The sequence below is a fragment of the Morus notabilis genome, unplaced genomic scaffold (genome assembly GCF_000414095.1).
Source record: "Morus notabilis unplaced genomic scaffold, ASM41409v2 Scaffold212, whole genome shotgun sequence".
Taxonomy (NCBI): Eukaryota; Viridiplantae; Streptophyta; class Magnoliopsida; order Rosales; family Moraceae; genus Morus; species Morus notabilis.
In genome coordinates this window covers 1,014,381-1,033,462 of record NW_010361298.1, presented here as the reverse complement: position 1 = coordinate 1,033,462, position 19,082 = coordinate 1,014,381, and the positions used below count along the sequence as shown (strand labels likewise).

Genomic DNA, 19,082 nt, shown 5'->3' with positions numbered 1-19,082 from the left:
TTGGGTTTTTAATATATCTCGAGTTTAAATATTCATGTATTGGACTTTCCAATTAATTTACGAGAAATAGTAGAAAATTGGTCAATATGAAAAGTTTAAGAAAGTATATAGGCCACTTTTTAGTTATAGAAATTAATAGACTATAACTTGTCAAGTTATGGTTCATAACCAGATAAATTATGGACAAACTTGTCAAGTTATGGTTCATAGCCAGACAAGTTATGAATAAAAATCGTGAATTATGGACAATAACTTGTCAAGTTATGGTTTATAACCAGATAAGTTATGGACGAAAACAGTAATTTGGCATATTTATTAACTTATATAAACTATTGGTCTATTAATTTTAATTCATATCAACTATTAGCATATTTCTCTCTTTCTCCTTTAATTTACTCACATGATTGCCCATTGTCCAGCCCACACATAAAGAAGAGTATTAAAATATTAAATTATTATTAACCAACATCCTAACAGCTTAAGCTTTTAAGATGACAGTGCGTCCGTATGACAGTAAAAACATGCCAATGCAGCACCACTCCAGTTGAATCTATGAATTAGGTCAATCGTCAGTAGACTAGGTAGGTAATAAAGGTAAACCTTGTCGAAAATTAAGAAAACCCTAGTGAGGATGTCTTCGTCGTTGACAAGAAACAGCGAGGGGGGGTTGGATCCTGAGGAAACAATCTTACTATTTTTTTGGGTGAATAGGTCTGTTCTTACTGTTTTTTTTTCCTTTTTCTTTTCTTTCATTCACTTTTTTTTTTGTTTAAATGTTAATCAGTAATATAACAAGTTCTGATAGTTTATGCGGACTGCATATTTTCAGAAAACTCATATTTTGGGGTTTTTGTGATGTAATTGTTATGCTTATTTTGTTATTTTACTAGTTGAAATCCACATTCTGTGTGTTAATTTTTAGTAACAAATACTGATTATAATTTCTCAAACAAGAAAAAAAAATAAAAGAAAATAAAGTTTTAGTTTAAGAAGTCAAAAAAAGGTAAAAAGGACTAAAATGCAAAAAAATAAATAAATCTTAGGGCTTTGTGACAAAAATAAAAAATGCTAAAAAAAGCCACAATGAAGATATAAATCAGTGTTACAACAAAATGAACAAAAATATAAATAAAATAAAAAATATTACCAAATAAACAACAATGTCAATAGACAAAGGGGTTTAAACTAAATAGATAAATAAATTTTAGGACAAAAAGAATCATAACAAATAAAAAAGTAAAGTTTCAGGCACAAGTAAAAAAGGGTCAAAATATTGCCAAAATGAGGAATAAATAATCTTTAAGGGCTAAAATAACCTAAACTGATAATAAAATAATGTTTTTGGACAAAGATAAAAATGGTGGTTCAAAAAGGACTAAAATGATAAAATAACTATGTTTAAAGGTAAAAGACAAGAAGATAAATAAAAGAAAGGACTGAAAACCAAAGAGGAGAAGGGGCAAATTCGACCACAATGTCGCCGTTTAGGGTCAAAAGTGGCCCCAGTAGTAGAAAGCCAATCACTTCTAAGATTTTGTGCTTATTTTGCAATTAAGTTTTTATTTTTATTTTCTGAGGTGTTGTGATAGTGCGACAATTTTCATATTTTTAATTTTAATTATTACGTTTATTTTCTTATTTTTGTAATGATAATATATATATATTTTTAAAAGATTGTGATTACGCAAAAATGACGATAGACTATTCAAAATAAACGATTACAGTCTTCTTTTTGCGATCGCCAAATTTTTGACACACCTAATGCCATTGATTTACGCACCAAAAAATGAATGTTTTCTGAAACTAGACGAGAATTTCACTCTCGTCCACTATCATCTTTTACTAACCATGATCGGCAAAAAAAAAAAAAAAAAAAACAAAGATCACCAAATAATTTAATAATCAGCAATCGTCTTTTACTACCAATGCTTCATTGGCTGTCACGTTCTTGCTTTCTTTTTTATTTTTTCTTCTTAATTCATAATTATGCAAAGCAGCACAAACTACAGGAAGAGACACTTCTTCTTTGCCATGAAGTAAAGTAGTTTCTAAATGTTCAAACTCATTAGGAAGAGATGACAACAACATTACATCCAAATGTTCATCTCTAAAAGTTTTATCTAAGTTGAACAAGTCCGCTATGAACTGATTGAAAGCAGTAATGTGATTGTTCATAGTGGTACATGGGCGGTATTCAAAACGAAACAATATTTTCTTCATAAGGAGCTTATTCTAGCTTGCTTTTCATTAGAAATTTGTCCTCCAATGCCTTCCACAACTTGTTTGCAGAAGTCTCGTTCTTAAATGCATACTTTTGTTCTTTGGACAGGCACGAACGGATTGTCCCAAAGCCAAGCGGTTAATTGTCTTCCAATCCTTCTCTTCAACATCAACTGGTTTCTTTTCTTCGATGGCGATGTCTAGACCTTGCTGGAAGAGTAAGTCTAGTGCCTCGCCTTGTTACATGCCAAAATGATAGGTACCGTCAAATACCTCCACCGCAAGTTTTGCATTTGGAGTCCTAGTCCATGTAGACGAAGAGTTGATGCCGTATTAGTGGGAGACTTTGTTAGGGCTTCCTTCATTTTTGTAGATCAAATGTAGTATTCAATAGACAAAAATACAATAGGGCTTAGGGTGAATTGTCGACTCTGATACCACTTATTAGGGAATTTGATTATTTCTCACTTAAAAACAACTTCACCGTGAGCAATACTTGTGAATAGTACCGTACACGTGAATAATACCGTATATGTGAATAGTACATTATAGAAGAACAGTACTATAAGCAGTGGACAAACCAAACAGAATAACTATTGAATACTGAAAACAAATAAAAGAACACTAGAATTGAAAACGAAGTTCGGCCAAAAATTACCTATGTCTCCGGGCACTGTGGATCACTCTATTTACTAAAGAGAAGAAAGATTACAAATTAGGCAAAAATTACAAAAGCCTACAAATTGAAAATCTAAAGAATTTCCTACAAATTTACAAAGGGAATAAGATCTCAATTTTTGGGATGCAAAACAAATGAGGGGATGCCTGTATTTATAGTCTCTGCCTCCCCCTCTTCTACGCATGAACTAGTTGTAAACAACTGGGTTCACGTCCTAAAGTCAGCACCGTTTTCGGTGCTCTCTCCTTTTCTTCTCCTTCTCTGACTTTCTCTTTTGGTTTTCAACATAAGTGTGCAGCCCATATTTTTAACAATGAGCCACCCATATTGACTAATAATGACTAATGAGCTTTCACTTTATTGGGGGCGGTGCTTTGATTGATATCTGGTCTCGACCTTGTGTTCCGTGGCTACACCCGGGTCATCCCAGAGCATCCTTCATCCAATGCAGGGCCTAGAGGCCTCTTCTCCCGTGCATCGTCAGTTGGTCCGTGATCTGTTTATCCCGAATTCTCGAGAGTGGAATGAGGATCTTATTGCAAATCTGTTTGATGAAGAGTTTACGAATGCTATCTTGAAAACCTGAGTGCTGCTAGATCCTCATCCGGACAAGTTGAGTGGGAAGTTCTTAGTGAAATCTGCTTATAGGGCTATTGTGGAGCATCGGTTCAAGGAGAATGCTCCTTTGTGGAAAAAAAATCTAGAAAACTCGCATTCATGAGGCCTTTTCTGGGGATTGGAGGGTTTTTTCTTGTTTTTTTTTTTTTTCCTAAATGTATTCGGTTGATTGAACATGCTAGTTTGTTTGAGTTTAGGTGGATTCCTAAAGTTGAAAATGAGTCTGCTGATTCTATCGCTGAGTGGGCTATTAGAATAGAGTCTGTAAGTTCTTTTAGCCTTGAGGAGTTTTGGCCTTCAGGCTTTTTCATTCAATAAAGAGGTTTATTCAGGGAAAAAAAAAAAGAAAAAAAAAAGAAAAAAAAATTCAAAAAGAAATCATAAAAACCAAAAGTACTTTAAGAGGTTGTTTAGTTGGAGAATTTATCCCCTGATTTAAATTATAATTCGTGGTTCGTTACAATATTTTATCTCATAAAAAATACACGTAAATTAAAAATAATTCTAATCACATGATTCTAATCTATGAATCAAACGTGTCCAATTGGTTGAAAAGCAGTTTTAGCAAAGTAACCTCTTTTTTTTTTTTTTTGGTGAGCCAGTCGAGACATAATTCTCACATTTTTTTATTCCTCCATCTCCCTTATGGTACAAAGGAACAGTCCACGTATCCATTTCATGAAACGGACTTTTTAACAGCAAAAAGCACAAAATGTAATACCGAACTTTCGGCTGAGCAATCTAAATATGGAAGAGAAAAGCGAAAAGATAACTATATTGAATTATAGAATAAAATTTTTAGTTTTAGCAGTATCTTTTTGATTGTCAAAATCACATTCCTTTACTGATGTTGATGACTGAACTAGCATAGTCTCTCCCATCTTGGTAAAACATTCTTCATAATCATATTCAGAATCAGAATCAAAATTGTTGCCACGTTCAGAATCTGATTCAGTTGCAGATAAGCTTCCATGTGCAAAGTATTCCGAAACATCAGTCTCTGTCTCAGAGAGTTCAGATTGAAAGGAATCAGCTTCCATCTCTATTAGACCTGTGGAAAAGCAATCACAAGAACAAGCAACCTTCTTTTCTTCCTTCTCTAATTCTTTAGATTTCTTTGATTCCTTGGCGTCTTTTCTTGGACCGTCCAAGATCGAAACTGGATTCCTATCACTTGGGTCGCCATAAAGTGCAATGTGGCTGTAATACAGCTCCAGTTCCTTCTCAGCAACGGCAATGAATTGTCGAACAGACTCGAGTGATTGCTCGTACTTTGATTTTTCCAAAGCCTGTGAAGACAAAACAGAAAAGTTAATCAAGTCGGGAGGACAAGGCAGTTGGGACTTCTTTACAGATTTTAGAAGGAAAGCACCCCATCAATTAAATAGTTGAGAGGAAAATTTTTCCGAAGCTAAAAAAACAAAATATAGCCTCGAAGTATCGAAAAGCATAGAAAGGAAAAGCAGTAAAATCTGTCTTGAGATGCCCACAGTGTCAAGAGATGCGTTATTCGTTCCCATACGTTGGCGCTTAAGAAACTTCAGCATTTAAAAAGCCTCAAGAAAATCTTAAAAAACAATACAAAATCAAATACGAAAGAGACCACATATCTACAATTATGCTATACTAGGGAGCGTGCAATGCAAAAACTATAATGACATGCGGCGAAGTTAGACAAGGGTCTTGCACAAACAAAAGGCCCTAAAGGACAAGGAGACAAACAAGGTGTGTAATTTATGGCGGACCAAGATAGAGGAGAGAGATAAAGAAAGGAGAGAGAAAGAGAGAGAAATAGAAGTGGAAAAGTTAAGAATTTAATATCAATCATCAAGGTCCAAAGTGAAAATGCAATTGCTAAAGCACTTAGCATATTTTTAGATGATAAACCCCAACAATACAATAAACATAAAATCCTACATAAATTCTAAGTAAAATAATAAAAAGTTAAGCATGAAATAAAGTAACTCTAAACCGCATATTCAAGCCTAATATAAGTGTGTAATTTAGAGTTGTTTTATCGCATGTTTATCTTTACTAATGTATCCTTGTTTTATTTGACGTTTCATCAATAATAGGAGCTTTTTCTTATTACAAATAGAAATACTAAGTGAAAATATCTAAGCATATGGCTCTAAAAAGAAATGTGCATTTAACATTTGAAAATTTTATGTGATAACTACTTGTGAAATAAATAAATGAATAATGAAAGTTCTGAACAGATAAATGCCCATAAATTAGTAATAAGCTCCCTGCTTTGTACTCAATTGAAGCAATTTTAGAAGATTGTAATTTAGTAGACTCACCCTTTTCTTGGACAATGTATCTATGGGCGACATAATCTCAGGCTGCACATAATTTTTGCCTCGATAAAATATTATGGTGTCATTTCCAATTATCTGAATTGGGATCCCACCACTTAATCTGGCAATTTCTTGTGCATAATCATGAACTTGGCCAGGTTTAGCAGAATTGCAAATGACCTTCACAGTTTCATGTTTTTTCCAATGCATATGCATATTTAGAATTACACCTCCAAAAATTCCTCTTCTGCCAATTGGTACGTAATTAGACTTCTTTTGAGCCATTTTCTTCATATAGAATCGCTCCTCTCCGGTTATGTTGATCGGTTCCACAACAGGACCTTGTACTTTCAGAATTTCATACCGCTTAAGTCTTTCAATCAGCATAGCTTCCTTACTTTTGGCCTGAAAAGGAAATAAGAATAGGAGTTATACAACCAGCGTCATTAAAACTCGTCAGAGAAGCAGTGATATTAACATTTAGAAAGAAGAGTTGCCCCACGAAACAAAACATATTTGTCTGGTCCTGTTATCGGAGAACAGTTTTGAAAATAAATCAACAGGGGATGAGAAAACGAAAATTATCATCTTGGAATCCTTGCGGTTGCTTCCATAACCTTAAGGAGACGTTTGATTCATAGATTAGAACTATTTTCGATTTACGTGTATTTTTTGTGAGAAAAAATACTATAGCGAACCATGAACCATGATTTGAATCGGGGTACAAATCCCCCAACCAAACAACCCCTAAGTGTTTTGATAATATCAGAAGTTGGGAGACCCTGTCCTTTTCCTCACGATTGGTTGATTTATGCAAAACCCCAAATACTTCGGATCAGATCTAAAAAGGGCCAAGCTGATATTAGAAGACCCAGGTTTCCCTTTGGTTAAAACACCCGATTGTATGCAAACAGAAGGAACTTTATTGACATTAACTTCAACACCAGCTCTTACAAACAAAAACTAGCTAGAGAAAATTAAAGAAAACGAAATAGATAGACTGAAGTATTCGAGGACTCCAAAGAACTCCTAACTCGGTGGTATTCGAGAGATCACCAGCTTTTCGCAAAATCTTTCACAAATCACAACATAATGAAACTCTCCCCTTACCTCCCTTTTAGCCCCCTCTAATCCTAACCAAAACCAAGGTCTAGTAAGCACTAGCCAATTTCTGAAAATACACAACCAACCCCTAACCCCTCTTCTTTCTTTCCAATTTACCCTCCTCTCCTGGATTAGCCTAAGGGCTGGTCTCTAACACAACACCTATTGAAGATCGAACAGAACTGAATTTCAACAAAAAATGCGTCTAAGATTAGTTGATGATAATTCACATACATATAGGTAATTGACTGGTTGAAATATCACAATCTACAAACTTATACATGCCACACTACTTTTCTAGAATATGTAATCCAACTCATTGACAACAGGTTATTTATCAACTGCCACAGTCCAAGCACATAACTTTGGGTCTATCAAACTATAGACGTCAAAATTAAATTAAATCAAGTGTTTGCAATTGCTATTCATGACAAATTTTAGGGCCAAAACTTGAGCAGGCACTATTATCCATTAGAAACTGAAACTTAGAAAATCAAAGGCAATCTCCAAAAATATTTCATCAAGCACATTTAATCTCCAGACATAGCTTTGGTAAGCTTTTGGTGACAGTTTACACAAGGGCAACAAATAAAATTTGCATCTTTAATGTTATAGCTACCAAGTACCAACATCAGCCATAACAGCTAGTAAAGATGACACATCTTATCTATTACAGTTAGCATGATGCACAAGATCGATGCCTGGCAAGACAAGACAACCTATGATGTTGATTTCAGTTGCTGTTAAAGAAAATAATGCTCTCTAGTCTCTAACCAGTTCGGTATGAAACCCACAACCTAATCTTCTTATATCTTACCTAGTAGAGAGCATAAGGAAAAGATCTATCAGCTTGGTCTGTTCACTCCAGCCACCATCGTGCAAGATTAAGATACTTTTGAAAAAACAAAGGTACAGCAAAATTCTTCAAAAAGAGAAACCCACAAAGACACCCAAAGCTGAGTCCTATTCCATAGAAAAACTTTCCACTAAAATTTTGCATTAAAAACTCCAAGAATTCCTCTCAAGCAAAATGATCCAAAAAAATAGCAGGAACACCTCCACAATCAAATAGCTTTGCGTGTCCATTCCACCTGAAAACTACCCACCAACGAGGAACAACAATTTTGAGGGACCACATAACAGAACCCCAAATTGTTGGACTCTCTCTAAACATAGAGGTGAAGCATCACAACTCAAACGATGGGGAAAACTAGGGATAGAAACATCAAAGGACAAAAAATTCCATACAGCAATTACTCCCAAAATCTAATACTGGGCCCGTTACTCACCATCTGAGTAACAAATAAAAATTTAATACTCCTTCCTCGAAATCAATAGTATGTCCAAATTAGTAGTCGACCCAAGAAAATAATCACCATTTACTCAAAAATGAAAGAAACATTGCATAAATGTCTACACAATGCGCTTAGAAAACAATAAAATAATTTGAAACACTAATGGCCCATTTGATTCATACATTTAAGTCTGATTTTGATTCTGAAACAAATTTTGTGAGAAAACTTATTGGCGGGAACTTTTCTAATTCAAATTTTCAGTGAGAGAAAAGTACTGTAGCAGCAGAATCAGAATCATAGTTCCAAAAGTGCGAACCAAATGGGAAACTACAATACTTCAGAATATGGAGACAAATCATATCACAAAAATTAAGAGTTAATCTCACCTATGCCTCCAGGACTATAAGGTCATCTCACTTTGCCCCGGTTGTTCCATTTGTGACATCCACGGTTCCTAAACTCAGCAACTTGTCTTAGTTTGCGATCGTCATTGTCATTTCATTAATGTTTTTGGATGGAATTTGATAACTTTCTGTCAATTTTTCGGCAGAAACCATCAACTTCTTTTGAGTTCCTTTTTTTATTTTATAAATGGAATCGCTAATGTACCAGTAAAAAAATTGGCAGAATGTGATTACATATCAGAAATCAAAAATTTTGAAATTAGCCCTAAAAAAAACAGTTCAGTTTAATCACAGTTGCTTTTTATCCGTCAGTAATAATGGAGAAAGTGGTTTCTTTTTCTCCTCGTTATATCGTTGTTGAGAAATTATTTAAATCAACTAAAACACCCACCTTTTGAAGCTTGTACTTGATTCTCTCTTCCGCATTGGCAAACTTCTTCTTCTTGCCCTTGACATTAAGCCTACGAGGGTCTCTCTTATTCGCCGCTTTTCTCTTCTGCTTCTCTCTCTTCCTCTGCAGCTTCAACCTCTTCTTCGTCTTCCACTTCTCCTTCTTCGGAGGATCCACCTCCTGCGTTTCGAACTTCACTTTCCCTTCCGATATCACCAGATTCACCGATTGGCTCAAGCTTCTGAAAATCCAAGTTGAGTTTGATGGGACGGCACCGATCAAGTGTTTGGATGGACATAAAATCGACTCTTGCAGCGCCGGAAAAACCGACCTGGATGAAAATTAGCGGGAAAAATAGTGTAAACAAAACGAATAACAAAGTTGAGCTGTTTGGATAAAGGGAAAATTTCTCTAAAAAGTAGAAAGAGAGAGAAAATGAAACATAGGAAGCAAAAAACGAAACTGAATACACACATATTATATATATATACACACACGATACATATATAGAGTGAGAGAGAACAGCGTACGTGAGAGAGAAAGAGTTACGAGGCGAGCGTTTGAAAAGCGAAGAAGAAGCCCTAAAGAAGCTACGAAACAAAACTCTCGCCATTTTTCTCCATAACTTTTTCTTTCTCGGAGAATGATAAAAGAAAACTGAAATGACGACCGGTCCATTGGAACCCGGTTCAACCCGTATCGATCCGGTCCGCTTTGAGAATTTTTATTTCTTGAGCGATGATCCTCCGGGCCCTGGTTTAGCCCGCGGACCACGTGTCGCTGAAATAAGGAATTGGAAATAAAAAGTTGACGTTTACTTTTTCGATTTCTCCAATCACACTGCTACACGTCAGCACCATTTGAGCCCCCATATTTACCACATGAACCCTCCTTCTCTCTCTCTCTCTCTCTCTCTCTCTCTCCCTCTCTCTCTCTGCGTCTCTGAACCTTCGAAACCTAAGCAACGCCTTTCCATGTTCTTCACGATCATCTGACCAGGATCGGGTCGCAAATTTTTCAGTACGTATATTTATTATCTGCTTGTTTTCGATTGTATTTTTTTTTAATTAATTGTTAAGGGAAAATTTTTAGGGTTTTCTTATTCTTTGCGTTGCGCGGACCAATTTGCTGTTGTCAATTAATTTTAAGATGGTTCGGAGTTACAAATTTTAGATTTTTGGGTTTTTTTTTTAGCTCGAAAGTTGAAGAGTTTTATTAGAATAGAATTGCTGTTATTTAGAGCCCTAGAAATCCTCAATGCTTTGGTTTGATCTAGTTGTTCGTTTATTACTTGAGTAATTTATACGGTTGTCTTTCCAATCTTCTGAAAATTTAGCAAAAATTGTTTATTTGATATGAGTTTTGTCTTGGTGGAGGGTTTTTTTTTATTATTTTACGATGAAATTCTGAAAAGCATCAAAATTATACGACCATTTTTTTAAAACCATTGATCTTGTTAGCTATCAATAACTACGATTGCATATCAAATTCAAGTAGCGGAATTTGAAATTTCCGTTTCTGTTTTATTTGCTATTACTCAATGTTTTTGGCAAATTTAGAAGGAACCAGTTTAGCATTTGAATTTATGATGTATACTTGGAATTGGAAGTTCATGAAGGGAAACTTTCTTATTGTTGCAGTGGAGTTTGGCGTTGATGGCGATGTTAATGGAGACATTTTGCGAAATTCTGTTGAGGTGGAGACTAGTAGGGGAGGGGATGACAATGAAACCGGTGGAAGTTCCGTTGAGGGTGCATTCCAGCAGGATCAACATGAAAAGATGGACCAAGATTCTTCTGGGATAGATATAATTCCAGTAGGAGTGCCAGCCACATCGGTGGTTCAAGCAGATGAGCCTTATGTGGGGCAGGAATTTGAATCTGAAGCATCTGCACATGCATTCTACAATGCGTATGCCACACGCATTGGGTTCGTCATCCGTGTAAGCAAACTCTCTCGTTCAAGACGTGATGGATCTGCAATTGGACGTGCACTTGTTTGTAACAAAGAGGGGTATAGAATGCCTGACAAGCGCGAAAAAATTGTAAGGCAAAGGGCGGAGACAAGGGTTGGTTGCAGGGCAATGATTTTGGTGCGGAAAGTGAGTTCTGGTAAATGGGTTGTTACAAAATTTGTGAAGGAGCATACTCATCCTTTGACTCCTGGAAAAGGTCGAAGAGATTGCATCTACGATCAATATCCGGTTAGCTCCTGCTGTTCTTTGTTTAAAGTTGGTTAACCACATTAGTCGTACTTATACACACAAAAGTATTCTCTTTAATATGAAAAGTAGAAGATTCAAATCTTTTGTTCTCTTTACATGATAACATGAGTATGTTTGCAAATCTGGAAGAATCTCAATGAAAACTCCTCTGACATTTGCGATTGATAATTGGTTATTGCAAGTGTAATTTACTACGTAATTTGCCACTAAATCCTGCATGTAGTTTAGGATTTTTCTTTCCTTTGTCGTGTTGATTTTGCTGTGATGAAAGGGAAAATAATTCCTAAAAGAAGTGGAGGGGCCATCACCTTTGTCTGATTTGTTTCCATGATTTTATTTTTCATCTGTCTCATGAATCGTGATATCCCAATTTGTTCATCATGTTTCATTCTGAAAATTATTTATTTAGATTTCATTATTTTCTGTAGTTCAACTGAGTGATTTCTGATTGCTCTTATTTGTTTTCATGCATGAGGGTTTGTATCTAATCCTTTTGTTTTTAATAAGAGGTTGTGATCTTTAGATTTTTTTTTTTTTTTTGGTATGATTGACGGTCCTTTTTACCCAGTTTTTCAATTCTCTCAAACTATGTGGAGGGAAAACTCCAAACATTGTAATTTTTGCATGGTTTAATGCCTCATGGAAGATTTAGGCCCGGTTCTTTTCGCTGCTCTCAGAAATAGTCACATCTAACTTTTTTGCTACAGTAAAAAGCTCTCACACAACATCACATCTTAACTCAAATTAAAAACTCGAATTAGTGAACCGAACGGGCCCTTACTGTTGTTAATTCATTCAAAGGAGGCCTCAGGCTTTTTGTCCTCCTCCTGGCGTGTTTTATGCGAATAAAGTGATGCAGTTTTTGACTTATGGACAACATGCTTTTGCATTGTCTTATACCAATGAACTGGTTTAATTATCTCGGTTTACCAGCAATGCTGATATCAATAACTCAAGTTAATGACCCATATTTTTTTTTTTCCGAATATAGGTTTACTTTATACTTTTGAAGGTATATAGTATAAGGGTGTGTTAGGGACACCAAGTACCAACTTACGTGGCATAGAGTTTGTCGTCTTTTCAAAAGGATTCTAATGTTGTACTCATACCCAAAGTCCTATGGCATCTTTCGACTTGGTATTTTGACTCGCTCACACCTAGATCTCGTGATCCTGAAATTGTAAGGCATGTAGTGGTACAGCCTTCGATAAGTATCATAACTCTCTTCTCCACATATATTGCTTTTGCAGAATGAGCATGACAAGATCAGGGAACTATCCCAGCAGCTGGCTATAGAGAAAAAGCGAGCAGCTACTTACAAAAGGCATCTAGAACTGATATTTGAGCATATCGAGGAACACAACGAGAGCTTATCAAACAAGATTCAGCACATAGTAGACAGTGTGAAGGGCATGGAAACGAAAGAGGAGCAAAGTCGTAGATAGTTTCGGTGAGTTGAAGCTTTATTTTTCGGTTTTGATGAGTGACAAAAAAAGGCAATGGTTTGAAGCACGCTGCTGGACGAAGGGTGCATTAGTACTATATGCCATAACTCAACGTTGTGCTTCATATCCGTTTTAGGTATTATAGTCAGTATCTATAGACTGGATGTTTGGGCCAGTGGCATTCATTATTAGATTTGTCTCTGTATTGACTTTGACTATGCGCCAATGTCTGAAACAGAAAGGGGGTGGTAGATGAAATTAGGTTAGTCATGTATAGGTCCATTGAGCCCATCCTTGGGTAGATCACTTATAATGGGATTTCTGATATCCCAAGGAAATTGAATTATTCCATTGTGTTTCATGTGGAAGAATCCATTTGTTTATGCTTGTACAGTATGGAATTTTCTCTCTTTTTTCCCCTTAATTCTTTTTTTTTTTTTTGAAAGAATTTTCCCCCTTAATTCTCAAAGCCCTCTATTGGATTTTTTCTTTTTTTAGAGAATTACTAACCTTCCTTTTAAGAATGCATGGATCTTGATTTTTAACATTTATTCTTGATTAATACTATTTTGACTAATATAGTTATCTGACTAAACCACTCTAAAAGTCTCCTTCCTTCCTTTCTTTCTTTCTTTCTTTCTTTCTTTCTTTCTTTCCCTCTTTTTTTTAGGGATCTACTAGATAATTCTAAATGCAGTACCAAGATAATTATAATAATAAATAAAAGCTAATTCGGATGGCAACTTTCCCCCACACTTCCACACTCTGTTGGTTGGTGGGATTAGTAAAACCATCTCCTTTCTTGGAAGGAGAAGTTTAGTGAGAGGAGATGTGCGGGGATGAGTTTTCCCGGACCCGTCAATAGGTCTTACGGGATGAGTTTGCCCGGACCCATCAATAGGAGGGAGATAAATCAATTGGAGGGAATTATTCAGGTCTCGTTCATTTCACCTATTCGAGTTTTACTACAGTAAAAAACTTCAGAAACAGTTGCATCTAATTTTTTTGTTACAGTAAAAAACTCTTACATAAAGTCACATCTAAACTCGAATTAAAAATTTAAATCAGCGAATTAAACGGTTAAATAATAAATTATTAGCTTATTTGAAATCAACATAGGCAATAGTTATGCTGCAAATAGAGTTCTATCCATTCTTTGATTTGTCCTTCTAACAACGAACAAAGAAATGGAGACTCGTCTTCTTTCCTTTGAATCTTACCAAGATGAAGAAAAGCTATTTCCAACTTCATCATCCTTTGACTCCCCATCCTTCCTCAAAACTACCTTCATTGTTTTTACGTCACATCCTGTGCTACTCACTTGTTTCTCTTGAAACACCCAACACTAATTTGGATGCCACTTTTCTTTTCCAAATTAGATTTTTTTTAAAAAAAAAAATCTCTCTATGAGATGAATAAATAAGTATGTTGATAATTTAACTTATAATTTAAGTTGAACTTGAACACGATACGCTAATAGCGTTTTTTTTTTTCCTTCTTTTTTTTTTTTTTCTCTAACGGATGCCAACAATGATTCAATAATAATAAGCATAAATAAATAAAGTCAATTGATAATTACTTTTCCAACTAAAAATAATATCATAAAAATTTTCACAATAACAGTGTAAACTTATTATGAAGTTTTAAATTTAAATTTAAATAAAATTATGGTTATATGAAAATCAACAATTTCATATTAAAATCAACAATTTCAGCATAATGATGATTGAAAAAAAAATACTTCAAAAAATGATACATCTTCTCTACTATAAATAGTAATAGTATAAATGTATAGTAAAAAGTATAGAGATTCACAAGTTAAAATATTTGTAAAAATAATAAAAGATACTAAATGAGGCTTTAAAGAGAAAAATATTGTAATGGGAAACAATTAAAAATATAAGTTTTGAAAAAAAAAAACAAAAAAACAAGTGCTAAAGTAAAAACATGCGGCAAAACGTGGAGAAAAATTTCAAAGTATGAAGGCAAGAAGCTGAACGAAAAGTGCAACATTCATCCACACTTAAAAACTATTTTTATTTTTGTATTTCAAAAAACGTATAAAAATATTTTTAAAAATACTCAAAAAATAATTCTAAACCCACTCTATATTTTTGTTTCGAGTTGAATACATCGTTGAAGTAACAAGTAAGGACTATGCCTTCACGATGACCAAAGGGTATTTTTCAAAACCTTAGAGAAAGTGTCAAGTTTAAAACCCTAATTTTCAAGAGTAAAGAATTTCTCTCTCTCCCTCTCCCATTTTTCAAAACCTTAGAGAAAGTGTCAAGTTTAAAACCCTAATTTTCAAAAGTAAAGAATTTTTCTCTCTCCCTCTCTCTCTCCATCTCTTTCCTCCCTCGTGCTCTCTCTCTCCCGTTGGTTTTATGTAACCCACCCGGACACCTCGTGCTTGAGTTATCTCTCCGGTCTTCCTACCGTCGTCGTCCTCTCTCTCCATTTCCTCAACTCTCGAGCTCTCGAGTTTTCTTCCGGTAAATTAATTTCTTTATTTTAATTACAAGTTTTAGCTAAATGAAACTGACTGCGTTTTTTACATGTATTCGTGTTTGAACATTCGGTGTAATTTTTTATCTGCCTTAAGGTATTTATGCAGATTTAAAGATATATTTATGCCTTTTTAATTCTATTAAGTAGATGAATTTGACTTTCATTTCATTTCCGTTCATTTTGCAGATAATCCTTTGTTGAATTTGATTTTCCCAATTTCCAACATGTAAATGAATGAAGAAATAAAGGAGGACAATTTTGTATACGCATACATTTTCCAGTTAACGAGTTTGTGCCAATGTTTTATTTTGTTAAAAAGTAAAGATAATTAGTTAATGTATTCTTTATGTGGCACTTAGAATTTAGAACTTATGATAAGCATATTCATCAAGTAGAAGAAGACAAAAGTTCCTCGTAGTATTCTTCCCCCTTTTTTTCCCATCATATAGCCTAGGCTCCAAACAGAGCCTTTACTTAGCAGGAAAAAACCTTAGGCTTGTTTGGTTCATGCGTTCAAATTAGTGATTCTTGATTCTGACATTTGAAATTCAATTTTTTGTGAGAGGAAAATACTGTAGCAGAATCAAAACCATGAGTTTAAACTCATGGAACAAACGGGCCCTTAGTGTAGGTAGGTGAGGACCACTAAGTGGAGCTGCTAGTTGTGACTGGTTGTCAGGAAACTTGCCAAAGCATCATTCTCTGACAAGACGGGTGTATGTTTAGTTGCACAACCCTTGGTACTTCTGTATGTATAATTTGTGTTTATGCTTGTATCTATATGTGTATTTGGATTTCCCTTTTGTTTATTTTGTGGTTTCAAGGTGATCTTTGGGTGGTATTTTTGTCGTTGTTATCTGGGGAATATATATTTCTAGTTGAAGAAAGGAAAGAAAAATGTTAGATGATGGGTCACAAAGTAGTTTATTTAAGGTTTCTATGACCTTCGGGATAAATGCAATGAAGGGGACGAAGTAGTTTACGACTGTGTCAGTATTGTGTGTCGGGCTTTTTAATGGCTGTATAACTTTAGCCAGTGACATGTGTCTGGCTCAATAGCAACTGGGTTTAAGGTTATAAAAAATGGAGTTTTTTACGTTTTATCCTTCTTATTGGTGCCAAGAATTATTATTATTATTATTATTATTATTATTATTATGAGAAAAAACTTTATATTGAATATTGATGCCTAGAAATGATGGATACAGTATAAGAAATGAATTAAGGAAAACAGTCACCAATCAATACCTTTTCAGCTTAAGTTTCTCATTGATTTGTTTCCTAAAGTTTGGATGGTGTTTCGTGAGAGGTATAATTATGCATTAAGTTGAACATTTTGGTTTTGAACAGCAGGGTCTCCCACAAAGTCTTTTGTAAAAAATGAAGAAAATGATAGCTCTTGGATTTGAGGGTTCAGCCAACAAAATTGGTGTTGGAGTTGTAACCTTAGATGGCACTATTCTGTCAAACCCACGCCACACTTACATTACCCCTCCTGGCCAAGGCTTCCTTCCCCGAGAAACTGCCCAACACCATCTGCAGCATGTACTTCCACTTGTCAAATCCGCTTTGGAAACTGCCCAAATAACTCCGGAAGAAATTGATTGTCTCTGCTACACCAAGGGTCCTGGAATGGGAGCCCCTCTTCAAGTTTCTGCTGTTGTTGTCCGGGTTCTTTCCCAGCTGTGGAAGAAGCCCATTGTTGCCGTTAATCACTGTGTTGCACATATTGAGATGGGACGTATTGTGACTGGAGCAGATGATCCTGTTGTGTTATATGTTAGTGGTGGGAATACACAAGTAATTGCATATAGTGAAGGGAGGTATCGAATCTTTGGAGAGACTATCGATATTGCTGTTGGGAATTGCTTAGACCGATTTGCAAGAGTTTTAACACTCTCCAATGATCCAAGCCCTGGATATAACATTGAGCAGGTATGTGAGTACAATGCTTTTTTTATTTTCAAGTTGAGCGTTTGTATTTTCATGGCCTAAGCCTTTTCCTTTCTTAGCTGTTTTCCCTCCTTGTCTCTTATCAAGATTTGCTTCCATTGATTTATCTGCGTTTTGATTGAAAACAAAATTTATATGCAGCCATTCCCTACCAAAATAACCTGTCCATACTCTAGTCTTTATTTTTTGTTCCCGGCACCTTTCATACAGTGGAATGTACTCAATGAAAGGTTGTTTATTTAAAAAAAAAAAAACTCATATCACATGTATTAACTTCTGCAGAGGTTGCCCTTAGTACCGTTTATCAAACTTCATTTACCAGTGTTTAATTAACATTGTTTGAAGAAATTGCTTTGATGCTATCAACTTGTGATGCTAAAAATCTCTATTTTTTTCTTTCTTTTTTTCTTACTGTTGGTGGTTGACTTGTTTCGAGTAATACATGTATTAACTTCTGCAGAGGTTGCCCATAGAACCGTTAATGAAACTTCATTTACCAGTGTTTTATTAACATAGTTTGAAGAAATTGCTTTGATGCCATCAACTTGTGATGTTAAAAATCTCTTTCTATTTATTGTTTTCTTTCTTTTTTGTCTTACTGTTGTTAGTTGTCTTGTTTTGCAAAATGAATCTGTAAATGATTCTTATTTTCAAGTTTCAATTTGAACTTTTGTGATTTTTTTTTTCTAGCTTGCTAAGAAAGGAGAACAGTTTATAGACATTCCTTATGTTGTCAAAGGAATGGATGTATCTTTCAGTGGACTTTTAAGTTATATTGAGGCCACTGCCGAGGAAAAGCTCAAAAATAATGAGTGCACCCCTGCAGATTTGTGCTACTCCCTGCAGGTAATGTACCGTGATTTTTTATCTTCTTTTAGTCGTATTGGTAAAAATCTTACCAGCAGAAAAGTTTGTACTTGTAATAAAACATTTCACTTTAAAAAGGGTTTTTATGTCCTAAAGAGTTGGAATGGAAATTGTACTTGTACCTACAATTTGATAATTGAGGTTATTAAATGTTGCAGGAAACCGTTTTTGCGATGCTTGTGGAGATCACAGAACGGGCAATGGCACATTGTGACAAAAAGGATATTCTTATTGTTGGTGGTGTAGGCTGCAACGAGCGGTTGCAAGAAATGATGAGAGTAATGTGCTCGGAGCGTGGTGGAAGGTTGTTTGCCACTGATGATAGGTATTGCATTGACAATGGGGCCATGATTGCTTATACTGGTCTTCTTGCTTTTGCTCACGGCGCATCGACCCCACTAGAGAAATCGACATTTACCCAGCGGTTTCGGACAGATGAAGTCGAAGCAATATGGAGAGGAAAAAATGAGCCTGCAAACGTGAACGGGGTCATGGCTGGGAGCGCATAGATCTACGAGGTATGCGGGTCTTTCTTTTTATTTTTATTTATTTTAAACTTTTTGTTTATTTTCTAACCTCGCTGCAACCAAGCTTTCCATACTAGACCTGGCGAGGGTATTTGAATGATCGTTGAGAATGTTGTAATTTAAGCATGATGGTTTGGTCATATTTGTACGTGGGTATGGCCGCAACTGTATGGAGTTTCGCTAATGTTGGTGTAGATCTTATTTTCGGGGACAGAAAGTAGTTTGTATTAGGAAAGGAAAAATTCAGTCCCAAGAAATCTCGTATATGGTAATGCTTTAAATTTTTTATTTTTGAAATTCAGTAGTAACAAAGGAGTTTCGCTATCGTTGATTTTTAAAATTTAAATTTTTTACGAGAGAAAAACACTGTAACAAATTAAGAATTATAATTTTAAATCAGAGCAGAACTCTCGAAACAAAAGGAGCAATATGAAAATTGCGTCCAAGGCTTTCCAAAATACAAGTTCAATAATTATTCGTTAATAGCCTGAAAAATACAATTTTTTTCAAAATATACTCGACGCTACGAAATGTGTCGTACTGA

The 19,082-nt window shown here is 35.1% G+C and overlaps 3 protein-coding genes across 14 annotated transcripts; 2 read left to right on the top strand and 1 right to left on the bottom strand.

Annotated features, from left to right (window-relative positions):
• Positions 1 to 4,299: 4,299 nt before the first annotated feature.
• On the bottom strand, positions 4,300 to 9,624 carry LOC21407483 (uncharacterized CRM domain-containing protein At3g25440, chloroplastic). The gene is made up of 4 exons (XM_024166311.1): positions 9,542 to 9,624; positions 9,012 to 9,342; positions 5,821 to 6,222; positions 4,300 to 4,806 (listed from the first exon to the last, which is right to left on the bottom strand). Exons 1-4 carry the CDS (start codon positions 9,622 to 9,624, stop codon positions 4,300 to 4,302), a joined length of 1,323 nt encoding a protein of 440 aa, XP_024022079.1.
• Positions 9,625 to 9,925: 301 nt separating this feature from the next.
• Positions 9,926 to 13,076, top strand: LOC21407482 (protein FAR1-RELATED SEQUENCE 5). Its single transcript, XM_010099241.2, has 3 exons — positions 9,926 to 10,031; positions 10,652 to 11,214; positions 12,486 to 13,076. Coding segments are annotated over exons 1-3 (759 nt in total). The 5' UTR covers positions 9,926 to 10,030; the 3' UTR covers positions 12,681 to 13,076.
• A 1,959-nt stretch (positions 13,077 to 15,035) lies between these two features.
• LOC21407481 (probable tRNA N6-adenosine threonylcarbamoyltransferase) lies at positions 15,036 to 18,830 on the top strand. 12 transcript variants are annotated; one of them, XM_024166331.1, is made up of 5 exons: positions 15,036 to 15,175; positions 15,378 to 15,471; positions 16,542 to 17,126; positions 17,835 to 17,990; positions 18,170 to 18,830. In XM_024166331.1, exons 3-5 carry the CDS (start codon positions 16,572 to 16,574, stop codon positions 18,518 to 18,520), a joined length of 1,062 nt encoding a protein of 353 aa, XP_024022099.1. In that variant the 5' UTR covers positions 15,036 to 15,175; positions 15,378 to 15,471; positions 16,542 to 16,571; the 3' UTR covers positions 18,521 to 18,830. The 12 variants fall into 12 exon arrangements, with proteins under 12 accessions (XP_024022099.1, XP_010097542.1, XP_024022094.1 ...); XM_010099240.2 differs by lacking the exon at positions 15,378 to 15,471 and having other exon boundaries at positions 16,545 to 17,126; XM_024166326.1 differs by lacking the exon at positions 15,378 to 15,471.
• The last annotated feature ends 252 nt before the right edge of the window (positions 18,831 to 19,082 follow it).